At 37.7% G+C, this 25,655-nt stretch overlaps 2 protein-coding genes across 2 annotated transcripts; both read left to right on the top strand.

The window, feature by feature from the left end:
* The first annotated feature begins 8,460 nt into the window (after nt 1-8,460).
* Nucleotides 8,461-11,931, top strand: LOC139737757 (uncharacterized). The gene is made up of 3 exons (XM_071648467.1): nt 8,461-8,650; nt 10,581-10,749; nt 11,435-11,931. Exons 1-3 carry the CDS (start codon nt 8,542-8,544, stop codon nt 11,460-11,462), a joined length of 306 nt encoding a protein of 101 aa, XP_071504568.1. The 5' UTR covers nt 8,461-8,541; the 3' UTR covers nt 11,463-11,931.
* Nucleotides 11,932-14,018: 2,087 nt separating this feature from the next.
* LOC139737654 (uncharacterized) lies at nt 14,019-25,017 on the top strand. Its single transcript, XM_071648365.1, has 6 exons — nt 14,019-14,710; nt 18,937-19,067; nt 20,094-20,200; nt 22,271-22,346; nt 24,132-24,263; nt 24,812-25,017. The coding sequence occupies exons 1-6, from the start codon at nt 14,394-14,396 to the stop codon at nt 24,988-24,990; spliced, it is 942 nt and encodes a 313-aa protein (XP_071504466.1). The 5' UTR covers nt 14,019-14,393; the 3' UTR covers nt 24,991-25,017.
* Nucleotides 25,018-25,655: the final 638 nt, after the last annotated feature.

Genomic DNA, 25,655 nt, shown 5'->3' with positions numbered 1-25,655 from the left:
GCACGCATAAAACTAGCCAATTTTAACAGAACTCTAAAATGAACATTTTAATATTACTGCCTACAAGCCTACATTATAAGACAAGGCTATACAACCAAAAACATAATAGATACAAGAAATTTGATGAAGGGTAATATCGAGAGTAAGGCCTTGGTCGAGAACATTGTAGATATTTCAAATCATGCTTTACGATGATATTTTAACTCACCATTTTCCACGTAGTAAGAATCTGCGGGGTCTTGATATTATGAAGTGGACAAAATAATGTTGAAGTCAGAGTTGCAGTAAGCCGCTACGAAAAGCCTCACAAGAGCTGATCTGCTGTGGAAATGGAATTTGCGCTGGATGCTCAGCTCAAACAACGCATGCACGAGCTGTACAATGAGCCATCTGGGAGTCAACTTATGTGCACATAAGTTCGCACGACTCAACAATTCATTGAATTCCTAAATCATATTCAAGAAAAGAATGAACATGCCCACGCCAGGTGACCAAACGACTGGGTCCGTGAATTGACACTTTACTAAGGAAACATCCATGTCATTATTTTGCATCGAATGTATTCTATGGATTAATAGGCGTTTAAAAAAATATTTTCCACTTTTGATTCTTAATAATTCAGTAACTATATATCAGATAACACTGTCATTGATATGGGTGATAGTTGTATAGTGTACAATTTTGTTGGAGGTGGTTTAAAACATAAATCAGTTTCATGAAATCCATTATCAATTTCATAGTGAGGTTACAGATTTTGCGCTATTTCCAACCCTCTGTACAAAACTTTCACTTTGCACAGGGGTCAATGGGTGTGCATGGGAGTATGTGGTTAACACCCTGACAATGGTGTTGAACAATGGCCAGGGTTTGAATGCTTTATTATTTATTCATGAGAAATTCCACTATCACAGCTAGTCTTTATTAATTCTAAAATGTGGTGTTTGCAAGCACATGGAAACATGTGCACACATTTTTCATGGGCATGCATTTTACCCTTAGGCTTTACCGTGCATGAATCCATGAAAAAAAATGAAAAAAAAATAAACCCTTAAAAATAAATCGTGTAGTTTGCATCCTTATATATCCGCGATTTTGCTCTCTAAATGATTTTATTTTATCATTTCACTTATTTTCACTTAATAAAATATGCATACATAAAATGTGACAATGGTGTGACAAGTATAAAATGACAATGTGACAAACAAACAAACAAAGCAAACAAACAGCAAAAGATATCAAGTGAAGGGGTGAGTGAGAAGGCAATTGGCCTTATTCAAAACTAATCCCGGAAAAGTAAATATATTGTATATACAGAGAAAAACATTGGCACACACACACACACACACACACATACACACACACACATACACAGACAAAAACATGGACCAGCGCACATTAACAATACGCAATCAAGATGTCATTTTCACAAACACACCCTATCTTGCTAGTCTCTTATAAATTCGTAAAATGATATTGGTAACTTCCAGAAAACCTTTCCAGTAAAATACGCTTGAAAGCTTTCTTAAAACTTTGTACCGTTTTCTTACATTTTCACATCAGAGTGGATGGAATTCCAGTTTTGAGGGCTTTGAAAAAATATTGACTTTTTTTTTTTTGCTGTCCCGAGATCGAGTCGCAACGAAAATCTTTTGCGTGTAGTAGGGTTTGACTCCATCATCGCACAGTGAAAGCATGCAGGGAATGCTGTGACATATTCCATTTTGATTGGTCAATACCAGACGAGCAGTCAGGTATTATTCGATAGCTTGTTCGCAGACCCTTTCATCAAAGACTCAATTTCATTTAAAGATGCTCCGATGAATGATTATGAAATTATGGGAGAACATCAAGTTTTATGATGTCTTTTAAAAAACATGTACATAGTAGCACCACGACGGTATGCAATATTGTATTCAAGTGTCGATCAACACCATAGGTCTTTCTTTGAGACTAGTTATGGGCTCAATATTGCACCTTAGCAAGAATGAACCACAAACAGGACGATATGTCTTTGTAATGGTAATTACGTTTCGACATCCCAACCAATAAGAGATAGGTTAGGTGAATGTTAAAGACACGGGGATACACGAATAGAAATTGCGCAAAAAAAAAAAAATGAAATAAAACGAACATTATTCTAATAGGCATGCCCGGGCAGTAATCCGATGTATCTATTGATAAAGAATTCTATTTGAAGATTCATATCAGTTTGATTTGTCAGAATCATGAGGAAAAGTGATAAAAGTGTATCCAGGGTACAGTTTAAACACTTTCACATGAAACAGCTCTGATTAAGATTAACATTTTTGCACAATAATATTTCTGTTCAGAATTGACTTTTGCTTTATATGTTTTTTATCTTTAAGTATAGGATTTCATTTCATTTAATAGATAAACAAGCAAAATATAGCCAAAATTATGTTAACGTCCAAAATGAATCTTCAGATTGCTCAGCGAGACGGCGGCATCGAATCCCGATCAGCGAAGGCACAAATGCACCTGTGGAATTGTTTTGTACAGCAATAGAAATCTGACGACTATTTGAATAATTACAGCCAGTTGGAACTTCATCTGTTAAACCTCCTAGGTTATGTGTACAATGTGATTGGTCAATACCAGACAAGCAATCAGGTATTCTACGTTAGTTTCTTTGTAGTAGACCCCTTTCATCATGGACACAACTTGATTTGAAAATATACTCTCGATGAATGATTATAGAATATGAAAGAAAATTAAGTTTCGTGATATCAAAAAATATATGTTCACAATATCAGCACAAGGATATGTAATATTGCATTTTAGTGTCGAGCAACACCATAGGAGGTCTTTGTTTTGAGACTAGTTTGGGGCGCAATATTGCACCGTCAATGACCGTGGCAAGATCGAACCCCAAATGAACCATATAAGAAGCAAAGTTCCACCATTTTCGCAAATCGTGTGATTTGCACCCATTTCCGCGACTTCGAACCCTTCTAGCTCCCTTATTGAACCTTTTTTCTTAGTGTGTAGGCCTAAAAACAGGATCCACCTATACGAGCAACGTTAAATTATGATTACATGATACATGTAATTATCTTTATGATTACATGATAAATGTAATTATTTTAAGTATTTGAAATTAACAAAGCAAACAGATGACTCTGTTCATGTTGATATTGAGTAGACATTAAACAGTTTAAAACAGAAGAACATAATGTATCTAAACCCAATCAGACAATACTCGCATAGGCCTATATAGGCATATCTAGGAAATGACTAAACGGTTTGTCATTAGAAGGTAAATATCCATTTCCTTTCAATTTTCTTCAAAATTCTATTTGGAATTTGTTCCAAAAAGCTAGAAAGTTATGTTCACTGGGCAACAACAGAGTTACAGCGGATAGAATGAAGACGAGAAGAAAAGGTAAACGGAAAGTAGTGGTTTTACAACAGGGAGGTGAACAATATACATTTTCAAATAAATCACAATCATGCCCAAGTGACACTATACCTACTTCGTGTGTGCGTGTTTTTCTATCCTATAGGTTCCTAACGCCATACAAAGAAAAAAATCTCTGCTGTAAATTTTGTGACATTAAACGTCCGGTATCATCCTGTCATGGATCGTTTTCCCTGTACATGATGTGCCACTATATAGGCCTACTTCGTAAAGCAGAACAAATTGCGTTGCTTTTTCAGTGATTGACAGATATCGACCCAATCTGGTACAAGAGTGGATTTGCTAAGGAATATGTCTTGTTCTTTAGTTACACGTGAAAAAAAAAAAAATAACACCCTCAGAAATTCAATCTCGGAACCTATGAGAAGAGAGTCGACAGGGGAACAATATGATATAGGGGAGATGAAAATATGATAAACGTTTTGAAATAAATCAAAATTACGAGCATGCACCAATGCTACCAGCTTCTTGCGTATCATTGGCATCACACAGGTCATCACAACACAACACCATGCAGAAATCGCTGCCGTAAATCATCGTGTCATAATAAACGCCCATATACTTATTCTCCTTAGGCCTACATCCTCTTTCCGTTCTCATACGTAAAACAGAACAAATTTTAACCTGATTGACGGGTGTCACCAATAAAGTTTATCTGTATAAAGACTGGATGTGCTTTTGAACATCTTTGTTTGTTTGTGTGTTTGTTTGTTTTGTGTGTGCGCACGCATGTGTGTGTGTGTGTGTGTGCGTGTGTGTGTGAGTGAGTGTTTGGGATTATTGTTTTTGTTAAGCGTGAAAAAAAAAACCCACAGAAATTGAAATCTCAAAATCTTTGAAAATTCTTGAAAAGAGTTGTCAGGAGATGATCAGGCCCACAACTATAGGGGGTGTGGTTGTTCAGCATTGTCCAGAGGGTTCGTTTGGCAACACACACATCCCACTTTGGTGAGCAGGGTCCGATTGAAGAAGTGTTTTCTGTGTAGATTTGCTCATGTCATAATTATCTAAATCCACGGAAATAACCCTAATAGATTAAATCCCCAGTGACATGACTAGCTCCAGCGATAACTGTCCCTGTCTTATTTTCCCCATAAGGACTTTATATAGGGTTAGCGTTTGGGTTGTAAAAGGTTTTAGGTTATACATAATTATGAGGATTAGGATTAGGGTTAGGGTTATGTTTGGCTTAGCGTGCAGATATTTCATGGGAGTCGCAGGAGCAAATGAACCCCCCCCCCCCCACACACACACACACGCGCACACACACACGCACACACACACACACACTCGCTTCGTCTCCGGGTATAGGGTTGAGATTCTTCAGTCCGAGTGAACGGCTGAGAGAGATTTGATGTTAAGAATGGTATAGTATTGGTGGAGATGAGGACTGGGGTTTAACTTTTTGCAAGATACCAATAAGAAACCCCTTCAAATGAAATAGTACAGAACATGTCATTCTGAATTCAAAGTCTATTTGATGAAAATCGGTTTTGGAATGGCTGAGACATCCGACAAAAAAAAAGTAAAGCAAAGCCATTGTAATAAAAGGTGGGTTAAACCTTTTAGTGTAGGATTACTCTATCATGGATATCTCAGCCATTTCAAAACCAACTTTCATTACATAAACATTGAATTCTTCTTGGAATTACATGCTCTTTCACATAATGTGGTTTCTCATTATCTCAGCAAAAAAAAAAAAAAAAATGTTAGAAACCTGAAGTAAGATCTCAACCTAAACTGTATACAAACCCTTTAAGAGCCATGATCATGAACTAAACTCGACCATGACCGTAGGCATCTTTGAAGAAGGGTTTCAAACCTGCTTTTCTGTAGACTCGGATGTTATAGATTTTCAAGAATATCATGCAACAGTCGCAGATTTCATGTCACAGACGTACGTGTCATGAAAATTGTTGAATTTGAGGAAAATAGTCACTATGGTGTAGTAGGATACATCATGTGTATTATGCTTAATGATATTGCTGGAAAAGAATAGAAGGAATTGTAAATTGATGCAATACCGAGAATAAATAAATCCAAATCCAAATCAATTCAACTCGACATAATTCTTGCTCCCCCATGACTATATTTCTGCACACACAGCCATAAACTCGACTGAGGTCTCTTGCACTCCTCACTTTACAGGGGCGGATTCAGAAATTCCGTAAGGGGGAAGTGAGGCACCTTTACAAAATTAAGGCCCAGGGGCTCCGCACGCACTCCCCCATTTATTCTTCTTTAGTTACGTTCAGACGACGAGGTAGTTAGGGACCGTGTATACGCACTCGCAGTTAGCTAACCTCGAGGTTTTAATACACAATATATCTCAGGGTTAGCGCTCTAACCACGAGCCGCGGAGGGTCCCCCCTCGTAGTTAAGCACCGTGTGGACACAAAAATCAACGAACTCCAAGGGACAAGAGTTTAGCGTCGAGGTTTCCTAACCTAGAAGTTAAGCTCCGTCGTGTGGACGCACGTCGAAGTTAGGGGGCAAGAGCTGAACCTCCAGGTTAGGACTAGCCTTTTGACAAGGCCTCGTGGCTGAAGATTGAGACTAACTCGCCACACCGAGCACTGCGAGAAACGGGTGAACGCGAGACTGGCCGAGCGGCTGTGCCACTGGCGAGATCGAGACCGAGTGGCGCAGTCGCTCGTTCCACCTCCCTGGTCTCACGTTCACCCGTTCTCTCGCAGTTAGTCTCTTTTTCAGCTACGATGCTTTGACAAAAGGCTAGGTTAGGGCTTGTCGTCTGAATGTAACTTTTATTTCTTTGTTTTAACAAAAGAATAAATAAAATAAAGAGGGGACACGCGCCCGGTGCGCCCCCTCCTGGATCCGCTGCACTGCTATACTCATTACCAGGAAGTCGTCAACCTGAAAGAGGTTGGTGACACTTTCAGCAACACAAATCAAAGGATTATGCTGAACTTGCTGAAGATACTTTTCTCATCTTCTAGTGCCTATATACTGAACTATAAATCAACGTAAATAGGACAGAATAGTTCGGTATACGCACGGAGAAGATCATAAACTTTTATTCATGGTTGATACGTGCGTCAAACCAAACAATTAAAGGTAAAAAAAAAAAAATATCGATTTTTGAAGTTGAAAATGGTGACCCCTCCCAGAATATACTCCGCTATAAGGTGTGGAAAGAGTGTATTATTATTGAAAGGTTTACTATTTCAAATGATGACCCCCCCCCCATACAAGTTTCAGTTACGTGCGGAGAGAACTAAGAGAGAGAGGAAATAAGATAATAATAATAATAATAATAACAATGACAATGATAATGATAATAATGATAATGATAGCTAGGGTCTTCTTTATCCAGGGTATATAGCTTCTTCAGCGTTACCAGAGGGCCCTGTCATTTTTTTATCCCACTTAACACCTGGGTCAAGAGGGACATGATGGTCTTGTCCAAGGACGTAAGCACTGGGCGGGAAACGAACTCGGGTCCTGCTTTATTCGTATCATTGACATCATAGCTCACTGCAGAAAATGACTGCTGTAAATTATGTGATATAAAACGCCCGATATCATTCTCAATACCTATTCTTTCCTTATACTTATATTTAGTAAAGCAGAACAAGTTTGCGTGGTTCTCTCAAATTGATTGACAGGTGTCCCCAATCGTTATCTGTAATTAAGAAAAAGAATGGATTTGCCTAGTATTATGTCTTCTTCTTATTTACTTTGTAATACATGAAAAAGCACATAGAAATCTCAAGAGTTGGCAGAAAAACATTTAAGAAGATAGATGGTATATTTCACTCTTGTTTTCAATGTTATGAGTGCAGATTTTGACCGTACCCCCAGTATATAATATCTATATATATATATATATATATATATATATATATATTTCAGATTTTGATCATACCCCCCCCCCCCTTATACAAAACTTTAGTTACGAGCTGGGAGAACTAGGAGTGAGATAAAATAAGATAAACATTTTCAGAAAAATCAAAAGCATGGGCAAATGATTCGACCAGCCTCATTCGTATCATTGACATCATAACTCATTGCAGAAAATGACTGCTGTAAATTATGTGATATAAAACGCCCGATATCATTCTCAATGCCTATTCTTTCCTTACTCATATTTCGTAAAGCAGAACAAGTTTGCGTGTTTCTCTCAAATTGATTGACAGGTGTCCCCAATCGTTATCTTTAATAAAAAAAAAGAATGGATTTGCCTAGCAGAATATGTCTTCTTATTATTTACTTTGTTATACATGAAAAAGCACATAGAAATCTCAAGAGTTGGCAGAAAAACATTTAAGAAGATAGATGGTATTTCACTCTTGTTTTCAATGTTATGAGTGCAGATTTTGACCACACCCCCAGTATTTCCGATATATCTATATCTATATATATATATATATCAGATTTTGACCATACCCCCCCCCCCCTTTATAAAAAACTATAGTTACGAGCTGAGAGAACTAGGAGTGAGATAAAATAAGATAAACATTTTCAAAAAAATCAAAAGCATGGGCAAATGATTCGACCAGCCTCATTCGTATCATTGACATCATAACTCATTGCAGAAAATGACTGCTGTAAATTATGTGATATAAAACGCCCGATATCATTCTCAATGCCTATTCTTTCCTTACTCATATTTCGTAAAGCAGAATAAGTTTGCGTGGTTCTCTCAAATTGATTGACAGGTGTCCCAATCGTTACCTGTAATAAAAAAAAAGAATGGATTTGCCTAGCAGAATATGTTTTCTTATTAATTACTTTGTTATACATGAAAAAGCACACAGAAATTTAATCTCGAAACCTTTGAGAAAAAGAAGAGTTGGCAGGAAAACATTTAAGAAGATGAATGGTATTTCACTCTTGTTTTCAATGTTTTGAGTGCAACAAAATAAATTAGATTGTCGTTCAAGTGGTTGAAACATGATACGTTAAACTCGGACTTCACGAATCAGACTTTTCAAAGTAATTCTGCTCCTGGATTGTCAAAGCACACGTGGCGGCGTACCAGGAACACACAAATATAATGCTATATATAGGGATATTCTGCGAGAAGAAAGACACAAGGAGACCTATGCTCACCAGACGTGTGTTTTCCTGACATCAAGATGGCTACTCAGAAGCTTGCTACCACCTTCGTCGTCCTGCTCCTCACCGGTGGGCTCTCCGGACCAAGAGGGGTGGATGCCGCCTGTCCGTCTACCTGGAGGCGAAACGGTAACTTCTGCTACAGGTATCATACTCGTGTAACTTCCTCATTCATCTCAGATTTTTGACGAGATATTGTAAAAGAAAATAAATAATTTCATTTTAAAAGAAACATATTTTCCTCTAGTACATTAAGCGTTCGTTATATAGTCATCGAGCTTTGACGGTATGTTTTGCTACATTCCTATTAAAAATTAAGGCAAATTACAGCGAAGGAAAGGCGATGGCGACAAGGATGACAGAATAAAATCCAAATCTTCACGAGCGAACCTTCAACATTAACTTTGATTAAAGTTATCTTCAAGCAAATTCTAATCTAAGCAATTTATACACTCAGCAAAAAAAGAAAGTAAACACTTTCTTGAGTTCATATTTTTCATAGATTTTGATGAAAATCAATGTATTATATACCATATTAAAGATTATTTAATTAGCTACTAAGCTATTAGGTAAATTTAAACGAAAACTTTACGCATGAGTGAGCACATTTGTTTTTGTCCTCCAAGGTAGAAAATTGAAAATTGCAGAAATTGACATGTTCTCTTTCATTTGCAAATGCCCTTCACGATAACATTGACAACAAAAGACCAGTTTAAGACAATGAGAGGCATGAATGAAATAGCAAAAATAAGTTTTCGTTCTCTTAATTTTTTTTATAACCTCTAAGAAAAGCATTGTGGGAAACTAAAGGGGGAAAATAAGAATTTTCTGTCAAGTCAAACTTCAAATGCGAATTATGAGCATAAAGATGATTAAATGAACAGAATTGCTTTATTTATTTATTTTAATCTAGTAATTTAAGAATTCATGAGACAAATTCAAGAACCAAACATTATTTACGATTTCCTAATTTGGAAAAAAAAACCAACTCAAATTTCTACCATTTTTGTTGATTATTACTTCTCTTATTTCATTTGAATTTAGATTTGACATAAGATTCTTTATTTTCCTCCGTTATTTTTATTCTTCATTGATCTTTTGGGCTTTAAAGATATCATAATTACTCATAGAGGATCATAGGTTCATTTTTACAACTTAATTGATGTTTCGTTTTGTATGAAATTTGTTGTTTGTTCTTAATGTTCTATGGAAAAGCACATATGCATGAATGACAACTTATTCAGTTTTGCAATTTTTACTTTTGTGCCCTGGAAGAGAAAAACAAAGGTGTTCACTCATGCGTAAAGTTTCCATTTTTGTTGACCTACCAGATTGATAGCCAATTAAATTACCTTTAATATGGTATATAATACATTAATTTTCAGCCAAATATTCTATGAGAAATATAAACTTGAAAAAGTGTTTACTTTCTTTTTTTTTGCTGAGTGTATGTATGTATATAAACAATTGTATATATATATATGTATATATACATATATGTATATATTACATTCATCTAAAGAAAATCTTCACAAAAACAATATCTGTGCAGTCTTTTTAAAAGGTTTAAGTTTAATTGATTCCGCCATTGATTACTATTTTCTTAGTTATCCCTTCACAGAAATCGTAGCCTTATGCTACAATAGGTGTTTTATATAAGCATCATGTGTATCAAAAACAAAAACAAAGTCTTCCTTATCCTGGCTGTCGCCTTAAACTGCATTCAACTTATGCATTTGTTATAGGCCTCTACTGATTACGTACTTCACAGCTACCCCCCCCCCCCTAAGAAAAAGCAAACAAAAAAAAAAACTTTGATGAAAAGTGAATATCCTTTCCTTTTTCACTGCGCATCCATGCCCAGCAAACAGTGCCCTCAGACTGCCGACCAAGTCAGGATAATCTGCTCCATAATTTTAGTCGGTTCAATTACTCGTATGTTTTACCTGTAGGACGTGTGGAAATTTGCGCACTTGTCACTGACGTCTGTTTTGTGATTTTGGTCATCATCCTTGCGAGTAATAACATAATGGTCAATCCTGCTATAATTATTTGCTAGACTTTTCAACGAACAACGGACATGGGGTGCCGCCGAAAACCGTTGCAAGACTTTCAGGCCGCTCAACAGAGCAATCTGCCCGGCTGCCACTGCGCACCTGGTGTCGATCCATTCTCAGTCGGAACAGAACTTCGTGTACAACTACTTCAGGTCTCAGTGTGGAGTGCAGGTGAGGTTGCAAACAATTTAACAACAACAACAACAACAATACAGAGACACACAAAATATTACAAGAATAAAAATATAAAGCAGAGCAATGACTGATTTCTGAGTAGCCAATTGTTGTCTATGATGCACGAACGAACACGGCGTTTTTGTTTGATTTTGTTGGTTGGTTGGTTTTACAGTACAGTCTCATGTAAACCTATAGACATGGGCGATCATTCAGCAGGCCCAATGAAATGAGAACAAGGTAGAATCTACAAATAATACAGACTACTGATCACATCCCTGAAAATGTTTTTAAAGTGCCAGGGAACAGATCACGATGTCATAACGTTAAAAAACTGGAAATTCAACGCTAAGCTAGACCCTTATGGCATTATAACTGGTCAAGCTTGATGACCGTTTGAATACGGGTTCTACGGGGTTGTTTTGGGCCTGAATAACATTGCCGTCCCTGAAAATGGAAAAAGTGGGATAAACCACATCGACAGTAACGATGACTACAAGCGTATTATCATTGCAATATAACAGCTAGTATACGTATTCATAAGTTTGATTGAACATTCTTGTTTCCCAAATATATAAGATGTATTAATGGAAATAGTGTGGTCTAAGAGCAAATGACCTTATAATCATACACCTCATGAAAGTAGTGCACACTGAATGTCCACATTGTCCTCACTCGACAGAGCAACTCTAGGATGTGGATCGGACTGAATGACATTCAGCGAGAGGGCACGATGGTGTGGAGTGACGGAACTCAATTCAACTTCAGAGCCTGGCACCCCAAAGAGCCCAACAACTACGGAGGTAACGAAGACTGCGTGCATATCGAAGACAGGTCCAATATCCCGAATAAGTGGAACGACCTCGCTTGCGATAGACAATCATATATTCGCCATTTCATGTGCAAAATGCGCGCCTAAAATGCTTTTCCTATAGTTGCCGGTGTGCATGAGGGATAGCCGGCGCATGTGCGGTCACCACTGACGGGTGAATCAGTCTGACAACCGAATGGATCAACCATTATTTCACGACAATTAGTAGCCTCTATATCATTTATCGTTATTGTAGGGAGAAAAGGGTTCAATTTCAGTGCTGATTTTTTTTTTTCTGAAAGAGCTGAAACGAATATCACTGACGAGTCTTGTAGTTTAAGTCATTTAATTTTCTCTCCTTTCTTGGCTAATACATATACTTCACTCTACATTGTCTTGAATTGAGATGATAAATTTCCAAATTACAGGCGCTCGATATCTCGTCGCTTTGACTAATAAAATCAGTATTATCTATCATAACATTAATGTGTTTTGCACGTGTTTTTGTCTCACGTCGTACCAAAAAAAAAAGTTGAAGGATGTTGTGTTTTGTTAGTAGAAAATGGGCAATGGTTTTAAAGAATATACGACACTGAACATCAAATGACAGAAAACAAAGAGAGAGAGAGAGAGAGAGAGGTGGAGAGAGCCATACAAAGGAATGTGGAGCTCACGATTGAATGAGATGGATAGTTGCTACAAGGGATCAGAACCATCGCTAGATATCGGGCGGAAGCTAAATCAATATAGTATGTTGTGAATGACACCTGTAAATTAGTTGCAATATGAACAACTCTACGCATGAATCATTAATTGGAATAGTTTGATTTTTGTTTAAAACATTCTTGTTGCCTGGAGAAAAGACAAAATGATAGCACGTGCGGTGGAAAGAGCTGTCGAGAGCATTTTTGCTGCACCATACATCGCTCTCAATTTCATGATAGACCCATTTCATGCTTTGATCACGATGTCTCTTTTTTTTTCTCTTTTCTAGTCGACACATTACAGAATACATACTATGAATGTAATACTCAAAGATGTCACATTATAAAAGAAACCTTAACAAAGACTAGTGCGTAGAAAGTTCAAAGTTCAGAGCCTTCTTCATCGCCATCCACAAGACAAAGTCATCCACACTCTGCCGACAGTGTAGCGCAGGTTTGGAGTTAAACGAATTCGAGTACGAGAGACCTCCGTGTGTGCGTGTTCGTGGGGGCGGGGGGGGGGGGGGTGAGAACTTGTAACATTGTTGATTAAACTCATTTGCATATATTTTGCATACTATATAATAGGAGGCTTTATAGGTCTAGCAAATGTTGATTAGGTGGTAAAGATGTCAGCAGTGAAGAATTCAAGGGTAAGATAATATATATGTCAGGGGAAAATATCAATGATATCAAAATGTCAGGGAAAAGTGTCTGGGACAAAATGTGTATCCAGTAGATATGTCGGAGGTAAAAATGTCGGGTGCACGTCACGAACTCACACCCCCGAGTCATACCGCCCAAGGAACTAGACACTTAGAGAACAAGGCCCATGAACCCGACATCAAGTAAGATAGGCACATGAGCTATATACGGTCCACGAGCTCAACACAATCAAAATGTCATAACATAGGCAAAAAAAAGGGCCAGCATTACATCACGGGACAAAATATGTGCAATGTTGGTTTCGCGGGCCTTTTTTTTTTTTTTTTTCCCCCATATAGAGTCGAGCTTGTGGGCCTTATTTGCCTTGAATCGAGGTCGTGGTTCTTGTTTGCCGGGATAATGTCGAGCTTATGTCTGGTAACATTTTACGGCCCTTTCTTCTGTTTCATGATTATGTTCAATTTTGTTTGTTAAGACTAATCTATACTTGAATCGTAGTACAAATATAATTTTCATTCAACTCGTGATGTTTGTAAATCTTACCAGAATACGCAAGCTTTAAAAGCTACAAAATTGTTGATGATAATGATTCTAATAATGAAAACATGATGATAATGATGACAACAGAATTAAAAAAAATGAACGCAACGTTTATATTTACTTTCTATGACTATAACATCGCATAGCCTATCTGCAACGTACATGATACATGTACACGTACTAACATATACAACTGCCCCAGTAAAGCTATTATAGTGTCGGCGCTGTTCGTTTCTTCAGCTGTTATGTATGTCCCTTCTCAAAATTCACGTGAAGTTTGACATACACACCATCATCAGTTATTCTCGCTTCCTATTTCCTCACTATCAGTGTCTATGTAATTCATCATCACGGACACGGCGGTCACTCGATCACTGACTTCAGACTCAATGTCAGATCAGCGACTCCACCGTGGAGCCTACCACCACCCCTTCTTTACCTCGACTACCACATCTGACCACCTCCTTGTCACTCGCCACAACATAACTATCCTAACCACATAAACCACTGCCACCACCTGTCACTTGATAGGCAGACACCGCCTCTCCACCACCTATTGTACGAGACGCCACGCTCCACTAGCCACAGCTAGACATGAACATCATCCAATCTTCCACTGTTCTCTCAATCCCCCACCCCCATCACCAGATAATACCAGCAGCCACCTTATTAGCATATCAAAGACGTGTACACAATCCTGTTGCCTAGAGCCGCGAAACCGTCTCAATAGCGGCGTGTATACATTGTTGAATCACACGGGTAGAAGCCAATTGAAAATAGCGCAGGAATACCTACCATTTGATATTTGTTTCCTATTTGATATGAAACTGATTCTTCGAAGGTGTGAATTCTAGAAAAGAAGGAGAGCATCGCAATATTTTCATTGGAACAATCACAGGGCATACGCAAACGCTTCAAACATGGCAACAGGACACATTTTGCCGGGATATGGCCATCCAGTTTCGCGGTTTCGCTCCAAGTCCGCTGACCCGACGATGACGGGGTACCGCTACCGCGGACCGCCTGCTCAGCCCTTGAGCAGCACGGAGTTTCAGGCCATCAAAGCAGACGCCATGCAGGCGTGGACTGAGGACAAGCTAGATTGGAATAAAACCCCCGACAAAAAGCCAACTACATACGCACATACATATTACAAGAAAGAACAAATACCGCCGGAACACCTTGCCTCCATGCGCCCGTCTTCGCCCCTCAGAAGAAATAAACCGCATCCTAAAAAGTAAGTTTATCTACCCATGCCACCATGGATGTAGGTCCATGATCTAGGCCCTATCTGAATTCTAATCAGCAGCCAGTGTTTATAAACGTACCTTCCATATTTCCAGTAGTAGTACTAGGTAACTGACATGATTATGCTATATATAGTATAATATACTAATAAATATACTTCATTGTGATCTTAAGGACATTATAATTATGGCACATTATCTGTGAAAATTATCCATCAGGAAGCATGCTTATAATATTACAAAAAGCCTATGTATAAAAATAATTTCTTCTCGTTAGTTTTTAATCTTATTGTTTGCTAGTAAGAGGGCCCTATTAACATAAGCTATACTTGGCAAGCAAGGTTTCCTCATCTCATTTTCTTTTCAGCCATCTGTCTTGTAGATATGAGACAGTGCTGTACACCCTGCATAAAAACACCAGTTTATTTCTGGCTGGAGCATTTCCTGCTATGACTAAATTTGACCGAAAAATCGGTCTGTATCTGGTCGTAGGAGATATGTTCCGCGGAGACTGCATTTGGCTTCACGGATCCCCTCCTATACAAGGAGAGCAATAACGTCAAAATAATAGAAGACTCCTCTGGACAGATGGATCTTTCTGTCTTTGACTAAATAAGCCAACTCTCAAATGGCAATCTCTGCTATACACTTGCTGAAAAAAGAAAGAGGTCGGGCTGTGGAGATGTTGAGGGCATACAACTTGTAGCAGCTGTCCTGTATGTTATCAGGGAGGTGCCCTGGCTTCCGGTGTCTTCTCATTTTGCTGTGTTTCTCTGTGCTCGATGCCAGCATGTACAAGTCTCCAGCTTGTAAACTTACTCTACATCAATCAGCACTGATTCATTTTTTTTTTCTTTTATTTACAATGATATCAGCAAAATTGTAAAATTTGTTCCATTGTTTTGATTTTCAAAGACAAGGAAAAATTGAATGGCTTTTTTTGTTTCTTGGAGATGTTTTCATTCTCAAAACCCTATTATGTTGGGACCTATTTTAGTGTACTTGATGAAACACAATTCTACACATCTATAATCATTGATTAGTTGTCTGAGAAACAATTTGATATAAAGTGTAATTGTGAACTTTGTAATGAGGTGATATGGACACATGTGAAACTATATGTGACAGAGCTCTACATAAAAAGAAAAGATATAAAAATAGCATTTTAACAAAACTAATGTCAAGTTTGATTGAATGCATGAACATTGAGAAAGTTGGTCATTTTATCACAAAGAAAATTTTCTATTACTAGAATCTATCATGAGTAATAGAAAAACTATATACCAGAGATAGCAAATAAAAGTGATCAAAACAAATGCAGAGGGAGGGAGATTTGTACAACTACCATGTCATTCACTTCAGGTCATTTAACAGTTCAGTGAGCTCTTGGAAATTTAACTTTGAGGTTGTGATTTTGTCACTTATCCAGTATTCTTTTTTTGTTACTTTTTATTGTATAGCATTTATTTTTAGTAGTCTGTTTTCACGTTCAATTGTCCTATACTATTTCTTTCTTTTTTATTGATTAGCATCAATACTCAATAGCTGTTTCCACGTTCAACATGTACTTGTATGTTTTTAAACGGTTTATACTTAACCCTGAAAGGAGATTACAGAATACATGCAAAAGGTTGAAGTCACTACCTAAGTCATTACCTAAATTCAGGACAAGTATTTCGATTTGAAATTTGAAGCACACCTGAACTGCGGGAGACAAAACTCCTAGTGGTAGTGCTGTCTTTGTTTTGGTATGGATCACCCCGTTTGTCACAGTGTGCAGTGATTAGAGTTTGAGACACAAACAGTGAACTGCAACTGATTGACAAATTGCCCTACATCGACGTAAATAAGCACTGAATTGATCAGTATTTTAGTAGTAGCCATGATAAAAAATCATGGGAGTATATATGGCTACTACTAAAACACTGATCAATTCAGTGCTTATTTACATCGATGTAGGGCAATTTGTCGATCAGTTGCAATGAAAACATCTCGACGGAAGAATTTCATGAATTTAAAAAACAGTGAACTGTTTGTATGCTTTGTTTGGGTATTTTGGTCTATACCATAGTATGAAACCCTTTGCAAAGGAGGAATACCGGTAAAGACTTTCTGTAGAATCCTTCTTGGTTAATCCCCACAAAGCTCTCGTTAGGTGGAATGCGCAATGAAAGGTCACTTTTTGACAAGGCAACATCACAAAGGAATGTTGCGCAACTCAAGAGTGTCAGTTATAAGACGATTCATGGTAATCCCATCTTTTTTACTGCAGAATGTCCAAGTGTGCTAACACAAACTCATCAAGCGAATAGAGACTTTCACTATCCTATCTTCAACCCCATCACACTACTTACCGTATACCCATTATGATGTGAGATAATATACTTCTATTTTCAATGCACCTAAAGAAAGGATATTACCATTGAATACCAATAGTAATATTATTATAGTATAAATGTCATATTCAATGAATATCCTTTGAAGTTGCTAAGTTTATGTTTAAATCATGCAACAACTTTTTACCTGAAGTATTTAATGATTCTTCTATTTGAATTGTTCTGTTCATGAATAAGTTAGATTATAGAAATGCCCTAATTTTTATACCAATTTTCCATACAATCAGTAATCATACTTCAATGTTGTATTCTTCCATATAAGGGTTCAACCCTGATGGGAACAATCTGCCAAATTTAAGTAGTAAAACTTTTACTCAATTCATGAGAGTTCATAAAGGACAAAATAATTGATAAACTCGAAGGACTCAGTACATGTAGCTCACAAGATTTATACGTAGTTGAAAGTTTGTTCTCTTCTATCTCCTGTATCCCTCACCCCCATGTTTGTGTGTGTGAGTTAACCATGATTTTGATTGATGTTGCTTTGTAAATTAAACATGTTTTCGGAGAATATTTACACAAGGAAAACAATCAGAAGAAATATTCCCTATTTCTCTGTAGTGATGAGAGTCCTTTTTTTGTTGTTGGTGGTGCCATTCCCTTAAAAATTTCCCAGATCTAATGAAAATTCATGACATAGCTGAATTCAAATATATCCCCCTCTTTCAAGGGCATTGCAGTCAATTAGTTATAAGAAGAGGATTGAGAAAGGCATATTCAGTTCAATACACTAGTGATGTCATAGACATGATGAAGATATTATACATCCTTTAATGAAAGTAATATCAACTAATAATCATCATTGGGGAAGTTGATACAGATCAATAGAGTACTGTATGTTAGCAGAGGGAGCTCTTGTAAAATAAAGTACGGGAAATTAATTCTCTATTCCACAATTCAGTTGTTTTTGTGTGATGTGGATTGCTATAGTAACGGAAGTACACTTTGCTAACACAAGCCAGTGTTGGCTGGGGAATTAAGGCAAGTGCGTATTGTGTATATGCCAAGAGTATAAAGATAAACCTTCTGTCATCATGGATACCAAGGATACTGAGTCCTCCTGTTCTGAGGCACTCAGGGCTTTGCAAACATCAATTGAGCCTTGTTTAATGATGCATTGCCTAGGCCTCCTCTGATAAACAATGAGTTGAAAGCCATATTTACCTCCTTGTAGGTCTGAGCAACTAGCAATCAAGCAGTGAATACAAGCAGAAAGGGGCTTTACCTTTCTACATGTACAGAGACTACAAAATATAATGACTGCATGGTCCTGTAATTCACGCGAGTGCTTGCAAACTCTGAAGTTGGAATGTATGCATCAAAATTATGCTGGCATATGAGTATGTTCTGTTTTCTGAACATGATGTAAAATAACCATTTCTCAAACTCTGGAGATGTAGGTATGCTGGCCTGTTTTTGTAGATTTTATTCAAAAAATTAAGGAATTAAGGAATTACAAATTTTATCTAATCAATGCCTTGCTCTTCACACTGTACTGTAGGCTTTTTGCAATGAAGGTAAACTTGAAGGATGAATGAAAATTATAATAATAGCCATGCATGTCCGTAGATGATTAAAGATTAAGGAAACTGCTATTGATAGTCATGGGATGTCAGATTAATTATTTTATTAACTTGAAAATAAGAAAAGAAAAAACATTTTAGTTCTTTGTGGGAAAAATCGGCCCAAATGTCTTGATTGCTCAGATTAATTTGCCATGCCGGCTCCTTTCACTGATCTGTGATATCCTCAAGATTGATGTTGCACAGTTATTTGAATGATATTGATAAAATCTTTTCTGTGATTGTGTCTCCATCTAGTGTTTTCTTGACATGTCGTCTACACAAAGTGCCTGGCTATCACGACCCATACTCAGCCATGGGCAAGGAGCTTGGGACGGTGCACGGGTTCCAGAATCCAGATACCACTATCAGGGAGGATGTTTATCAAGGTTGGTTCCTCCTCGAATCGCAGATCAACAATCCATCGAAGATGATCGAAGATAGATTTTTAATCAATGTACATTGTTTTGCTGTATGTTTATTCAGCATTTGTGAACTAGCCTACAAATGAGTTTGCAGCATCTGAATAAACAATCAGCATGCATGGAAACTCAAAGATCTAAAAGGGATGTTTCAGTTTTAGCTGAGGTAGGGCTTCAGTTTTCCAATGTTTTTCGACGATATTTTTTTGAGATAATTAGAAACCTCCCATGAAATATGAAAGACCATATAATTGTAGAGGAATTCAAAGTTTATTTGATGAAAATTCAAAATAAAGCAATCCTAATAAAAATCCTCACCTCAGCCAAGATTATTCCATCCCTTTAATATTTTTGTTTAAATATTTTTGATACATTTCTCTGGCTGAACAGTCCTTTGTCACAAAAATTATACTTCAAAAAAAAAAGTACCAGACACGATTATTGCATTGAATGCAATCAAATGAGACAGCTTTGATTTTTACTCAAATACTGTATTCTGAGCAAAACTGTTAATCTTTGCATGTTCAAAGAATTTATAATTCTTTATGAGCACTTTGAAAAAATGCAGAAAAAAAAGTGCAGCAGAGCTCCTGGTGTATCTTTGTTTTAATTCTCTCTATTGTGAAATACATGTAACATTAGAACACATAATTTTAGTGCAAAATGGTCAATCAAACGATGTGAGCATGCTAACCTGTTGAACATTGATATCTTTCCTTTTCTGTTTCTGGTGAAGTGGTCTTGCATTTTCAATCCTAAATTTGAATGGGCACTAAATACATTTCACATGAAAAAAAAAATCTTTGGAAGTATGGGCTACAGTTATTAAGTTGGCCAGATCTTAAAATGGTTGGTAAACAGGTTGATATGTTTTTCGAAAGTGTCAAACGCAATATATAACCTCATATCTTCAGTGATACTTTAACTAGCAAGTGATTATGATAAAACATGAAAGATGTAACTGTCTCCCCTCTTTCCTTCACCCTTTTGCAGTTGATTCTCTCTGCTCAGAGAATGAACAGAGGGACAGAGCTCACCTGAGACATAAATACTTTGCCAGACCAAGAACGGCCAGTGTCCTCACCTACCACAATGATTCTGTAAGTGTGCACAGAATAGCTTTTCTGGCCGATGAGATTTGTCAGAATACTGTAAAAGTGGAAATTTTTGCGGTGTTGAAATTTTCGCGCAACCAGAAACTAGCGCGAAAATAAAAGCACGCAAATATTTTTGCTTGCCATATGTTCCAGTACCTAGGTACTAACCGTTAACGTTAACAAGTTAGTACTCCGTAGTTGACGTCTTGATTCCCCGGAATTAAAAACACGCGAAACTCTTCTAACCCCGCCGAGCGCGAAAAATTAGTCGCGCGAAAATATCCACTTTTACAGTAATTAGTAGTTTTGAAATGTTTTGAGCTAGATCATAAGAGAAAAATAATAAAAGTCAGTATACCCATCTTTAATTCCCGTATATAAGCCCTCCCCGTTATACATGTAGTTGGTAGGTGGAACGCTATGTGATGATCGATTGTGCCTTATCAATAGTAGGCCCTACAGCTGTATTTCCAAACAAGCTTTGTGTGATTCAGCCTCAAGCAGAAGATTGATGGATACTGGGTGCTATGGCCTAATTTGTCGATAATCAATTATAAAACATTACATAGCAACCATTATCCGATATGTTCTCAGATTGTAGTACTGTTTGTGTACATTTTCGGATAATATTTCACATTTTTGTCATTACCAATTAAAAATGTGTTATCACAGCATTATTTCACACATTTCCTATTCATACTGTCCATTTTAGAGCAAAAGACAAGAGTTTCTGCAGACATATGGAAACTATGTTTTACCATTAAAGCTAATTTGCCCCATGATTGCTAGCTTACAGTCAGTCATTGCTTGCATATCAGCCATGTGAAAATATTGAATATTCAAATCAAATTGCAAATAAATTAGATATGCTTCAAAGTACAAAAGTACTGTACTCGGAAGACAATATGTGAAGTCAGAAAAATATTACTCTTTACTATAGAGTGGTGACACATATACAGCTTCTTGCTTTATAGTCATATTGTAAATACAGTGTATAAGAAAACAAATATTAATGTTACAAAGGCAGCATTACAATGGTTAGATGGATCAGTGGGAAGAAAAGAAAACCAGGGGAATTTTCCAGCTATCATGAGCAAAACATCAGGGCAGTTTGATCTCTAACGTTTTGACAAATTCTGTATCTAGATATGAAATGTTGTTTGGATGTTTAAAGACAAAAGGTTTACACATAAAATAGAATGGGGACAGGGAAAATGTCACGTGATATGAAGGGATTTTGAATGCTGAAGAAAAATCCTTTGAAGTGTATAGAGTCAAAATGAAGATTACATGATCAGATTGAAAGAAAAATAGGTTTTGTGCCAAAGGCGTGTAGATAGTCACTGGTCAATACCCCTTGTTCTGTCAGAGGGACCTGAATGAGAGAAAGAATAGAATGAAAGAATTCAATTCAGGATGGACACTTGGCCAGTTAACACGTAAATGAAAGACTCTTTCTGACAAACACGTGAGGCTACTTTATTTTTGTCAATGGTCAATCAATACTTTTCCCCATGGGCTGGCATTGTTGGCAATGTTTGCTCTTGGCTAGCGTTTGGTCGCAAACAGCATCAGGAGCGGCACATCCATTAACGTTGCTAGGCGCGACCGAGATAACCAGGGTGTTTCCAGTAAGAAAGTTGCTTCGCTCAGTGTGAGACAGACATGTACATGTAGCGGACCAACTTAAGTTTCTCTCCAGAAAAAAAGGAATTATTAATGGTTCATTTTCCCTTGTTGTTTCATGGCATATGCAGAGCAATGCAGGTAAGCTCACAACATGGCTGCTCTTTCACTGTTGTTTGTATAATACAGTTGTTCATGTGTATATGATTAGGAGGCAAGCAATATCTTCTCGTAGTGAGATGTGTAGGAAGAGTGATCATCACGGTGAGAAAAAGGGCATGGGAAGAGAACTTTTCTAAGTCTGATGTTTACAGTTGTAATTTGAGTTTAGAGAGTATCCATGTAGGTCAAGTTAACATCATTTTTAGTTTGTAGATTATCTCATGAATTCATTTAGCTGATGTGAACATGGAACACTTAAATTTGTAAGTTTTCTTTCATGCACAGAGCACAAAAAGGGTGGTGAATGACCCATGGTCAGCTCAGGCAGCAGAGGCATGGATGAAACTGGCCAATGAGAGAGGTGAGAATCTGTTGTCATGGCAACTTAAATGCATACCACTGGGGTTAAACTCCCGTATGTTCCTGTGGAGCAATTATTGTGTAGTACTTGATATTTCATATACCAGTAGTATGATAAAAATGTTGCAGGTGTTTCCATGTATCTGTCTTGTGCACTGCAGTCAAATTCCTCTACAGAAATTATCCCCCGGTAATAGAAAATCAAACTTCAATTATGTTTTACATGGAAATCTTATTGATAAATGTTTGCAATGTTCCTTTTTAGGGGGAAAAGACTCTTCAATGTGAGGGTGGCTGCAACAAAGCGAAAAATAATATCTGCTTCTTTGTCTTCACCTATATCTTGTCAGTGTTATTATCATTGTTTTATAACTATCATTACTTTATTCTAAGTTGGCAACAGACAAACACATAAAAAGTGAGATACTTTTCCTGAGTTACAAAGTTTATGTGGCATAATATATTGTATAGTGTATACATTTGTAGGCCCAGTGTATGAGCTGCCTGGGTATTGCAAACCCTTCCTTACTGGTAATTTCTCTAACGCAGCCTCACCCTCCCCTCACCGACACCAACACTGAATATGCGTATACTCCAATTCTCTCTCTCCCTCAAGAGAGAAAAAAAAATGCTGGGTGAGAGCTAAGTGAGCATCACAGACAATCCTATTTTCCTTTTGTGAATTTGGAAGTCTTCAGAAAAAGAGGATGTTGCAGTAGGGCTTCGTAGCACTTTAAGTCACAGAACTTTTAACAAGCAGGCTTAGTAACTTTTTGAATGGGGAAAAAAAAAGAGAAGATGAGATTCACACCACTCAGTCTTTGGCTTACAATAGGGGGCAAGGCTTGTTCATTTTTTGTTTCGCAAATCCTGTTACTTCCACCAAAGGCACCAAATACTATCACCTCGGGTGTTGTTTGCATAGCATTTAGTTGGTACTGTATTTGAGTGGAGACATTCAAGGAAGAAGTACAATCTGTAGATTACTTATAGGATTTCAGGGCTGCAGTAGGCCCCCTATACAACGTAGAATTCATTTTAGATGAAGGTCCACTTTTCAGTGCGGTGCAGTAATTAGCAGAGACAATGACTCAGTAGTGGAAGTAGACCCTATTTTCCTTCACTTCCCACTATATACATTGTATTCATGATATGAATGTCAGAAAAGACTCTGGCTGGATATGTTCAGATGTAAAGCATACTGTAAAATCAGAAACACTCGCGGTATGCAACTTTTCCGAATTAGAGCTGATAGCCTTTTACGCAGAATGAAACTTTTGCAACTTGCTGAATGGCATTCAATGCATTGTGTACACAAAAACTTTTGCATGTATTTTACTTTGGTTGTAGAGTGTGATGGTGGACCAGATATATTTCCAATGTTCGTGCTAAACAGATCTGCATGGAGAAAGGGAAGTGTGCCCTCTGCCGCCGGTATGCTGTAGTTACACTGAAGAAGTTGACAAGTGTCCCTGTTTCCATGCAAATCATGATGCATTTCCATTGTTTTGTTTTTGTGTTTTTGTTTGTTTTTTTTTTTGGGGGGGGGGAGGTGGGGCCAGATGGCACCATAGAGGACATCCTCTGCTGGAAGGGAGTGGCCCAGCCAGGCAGGAGGATGCCCGTTGGGGTAGGGAGGCATTGGGAGGGGGTATAGTAGGGATTCCCTGTGGGGGAGCCGAAAGTTTTAACATGCTTGGACTTCTACCATAACTGGCGAGTTATTGGTCAGCATTCACTCAATACCTAACCTGACTCCCATCTCTGCTCCTCTCTCCTGGGCCAGACCGTAAGGCAGTACGAAACATGATTGAGAGGGCCAACGTGAGGGGCTTGCAGATCACCCACCGCTCCGACAAGGAACAAATTCCCTACAAGGCATCCTCGCATCGCTTCCTTAAGGCAGCGGGAGCAAAAGGTAACAGTCACGTACATATCAGCCAAGCTTACAATTTTGTTTTCTATTAGATTAAACAGATTCGATAGATTTTTGTCTACTTGCATCTGCTATCAAGGGTCTGTTTCGTTAAAAGTTTTAAAGTAATCTTAAACTGCAATGATTACAGTTGCGAAGACAGCTGATGATTAAGCAACCAGTCACTAGGTATCTATAATGAAATTCATTCAATATAATTTTTTGTACAGCCTTTTTTTTATGTAATGTGAGTGCTCATGCAAAACCTCTGTAATACATATACTACCAACACTGACCAACTGCATGCATGGCCCTATACATTGTGCAGAATGATTTGCGGTATTTTGCATGTATTCTGGATAACATATTCTACTACATTTCAGCTATTGCTTGGAGCTATTAGTTGCCAAATATCATACACAATTTGTGTATTTGTGTTTGTGTATGTTTGCACACATGCCTGTGAGAATTATCTCTCATTTTTCAAAGACATTGGCAATGTGTTTCATCTTGGTTCATGTCCCACTGGTCTGGTTTGGTCTATTTTGCAGAGGCGACATCAGTTGACTGTCTGATGCAGACCCTTGCCAGCAAGCCCAAGTCAGTCCCGATGAGCGGCCCCCATTTCCACATCACAGACTACAGCAACCTGACCACAGCCAACTACATCCGGGTCAACCCAAAGCACACCAGACCAGACTATGTCATACACCCCGAGTTTGTTCCTTGAACATTCAACATTTAGGCTAAGTTTGCAATACCGTAGTCTTTTTCATTGTATGCTTTTTCCCCTCCTTCATTGATCTTCCTTTTACTTTCAGTTCTTGCAATTTTCATACATAGTATGGGCTTGTGTGCAAGGGTCAGAATTGCAATCTGTGATCAATGTGCATAAATGGAGACCCCAGAGAAGCTCACATTATTACTACTCTGGTAGCGAGTTCTGGATGAGTGTGAATATGTTGTGGTAAGCATGGGTACACCCCTGTTAAAAGTCGTAGGTTTTCATATGTATGTTTTGCCAGTCATTAGTAGTATGATACATTAGAAGACCATCAACAATATCTTTGTAAAGGTCGTATTTCCTAATTTCCTCAGAAAAAAATAAAAATATCTCGTCTGAGTCACCTTGCCTATATCAAAAGCACAAATCCTTCTGCCTTGCTGTAATGCAGGACACAGCAGATAGCACCAACGCAGTGGTTCCATAAGAGTACTGGTAAAGAAAAAAAAATAAGATACTTAGCAATGAGTTTGTTTGCTCTTCTTTGCCCAGGATCAAAATACTATTCACCAACAGTGCATAAAACATGTATAATTCATGATGATTAATGACGTTCTCGAATATTTCCCCAATGTACACATATAACTGGATAACTGGATGGTATAATTATA

Source organism: Diadema antillarum, unplaced genomic scaffold (genome assembly GCF_040938485.1).
Source record: "Diadema antillarum isolate AM-2024a unplaced genomic scaffold, OU_Dant_1.0 scf00000003, whole genome shotgun sequence".
Classification (NCBI taxonomy): domain Eukaryota; kingdom Metazoa; phylum Echinodermata; class Echinoidea; order Diadematoida; family Diadematidae; genus Diadema; species Diadema antillarum.
This window is presented reverse-complemented; position numbering and strand designations above follow the sequence as displayed.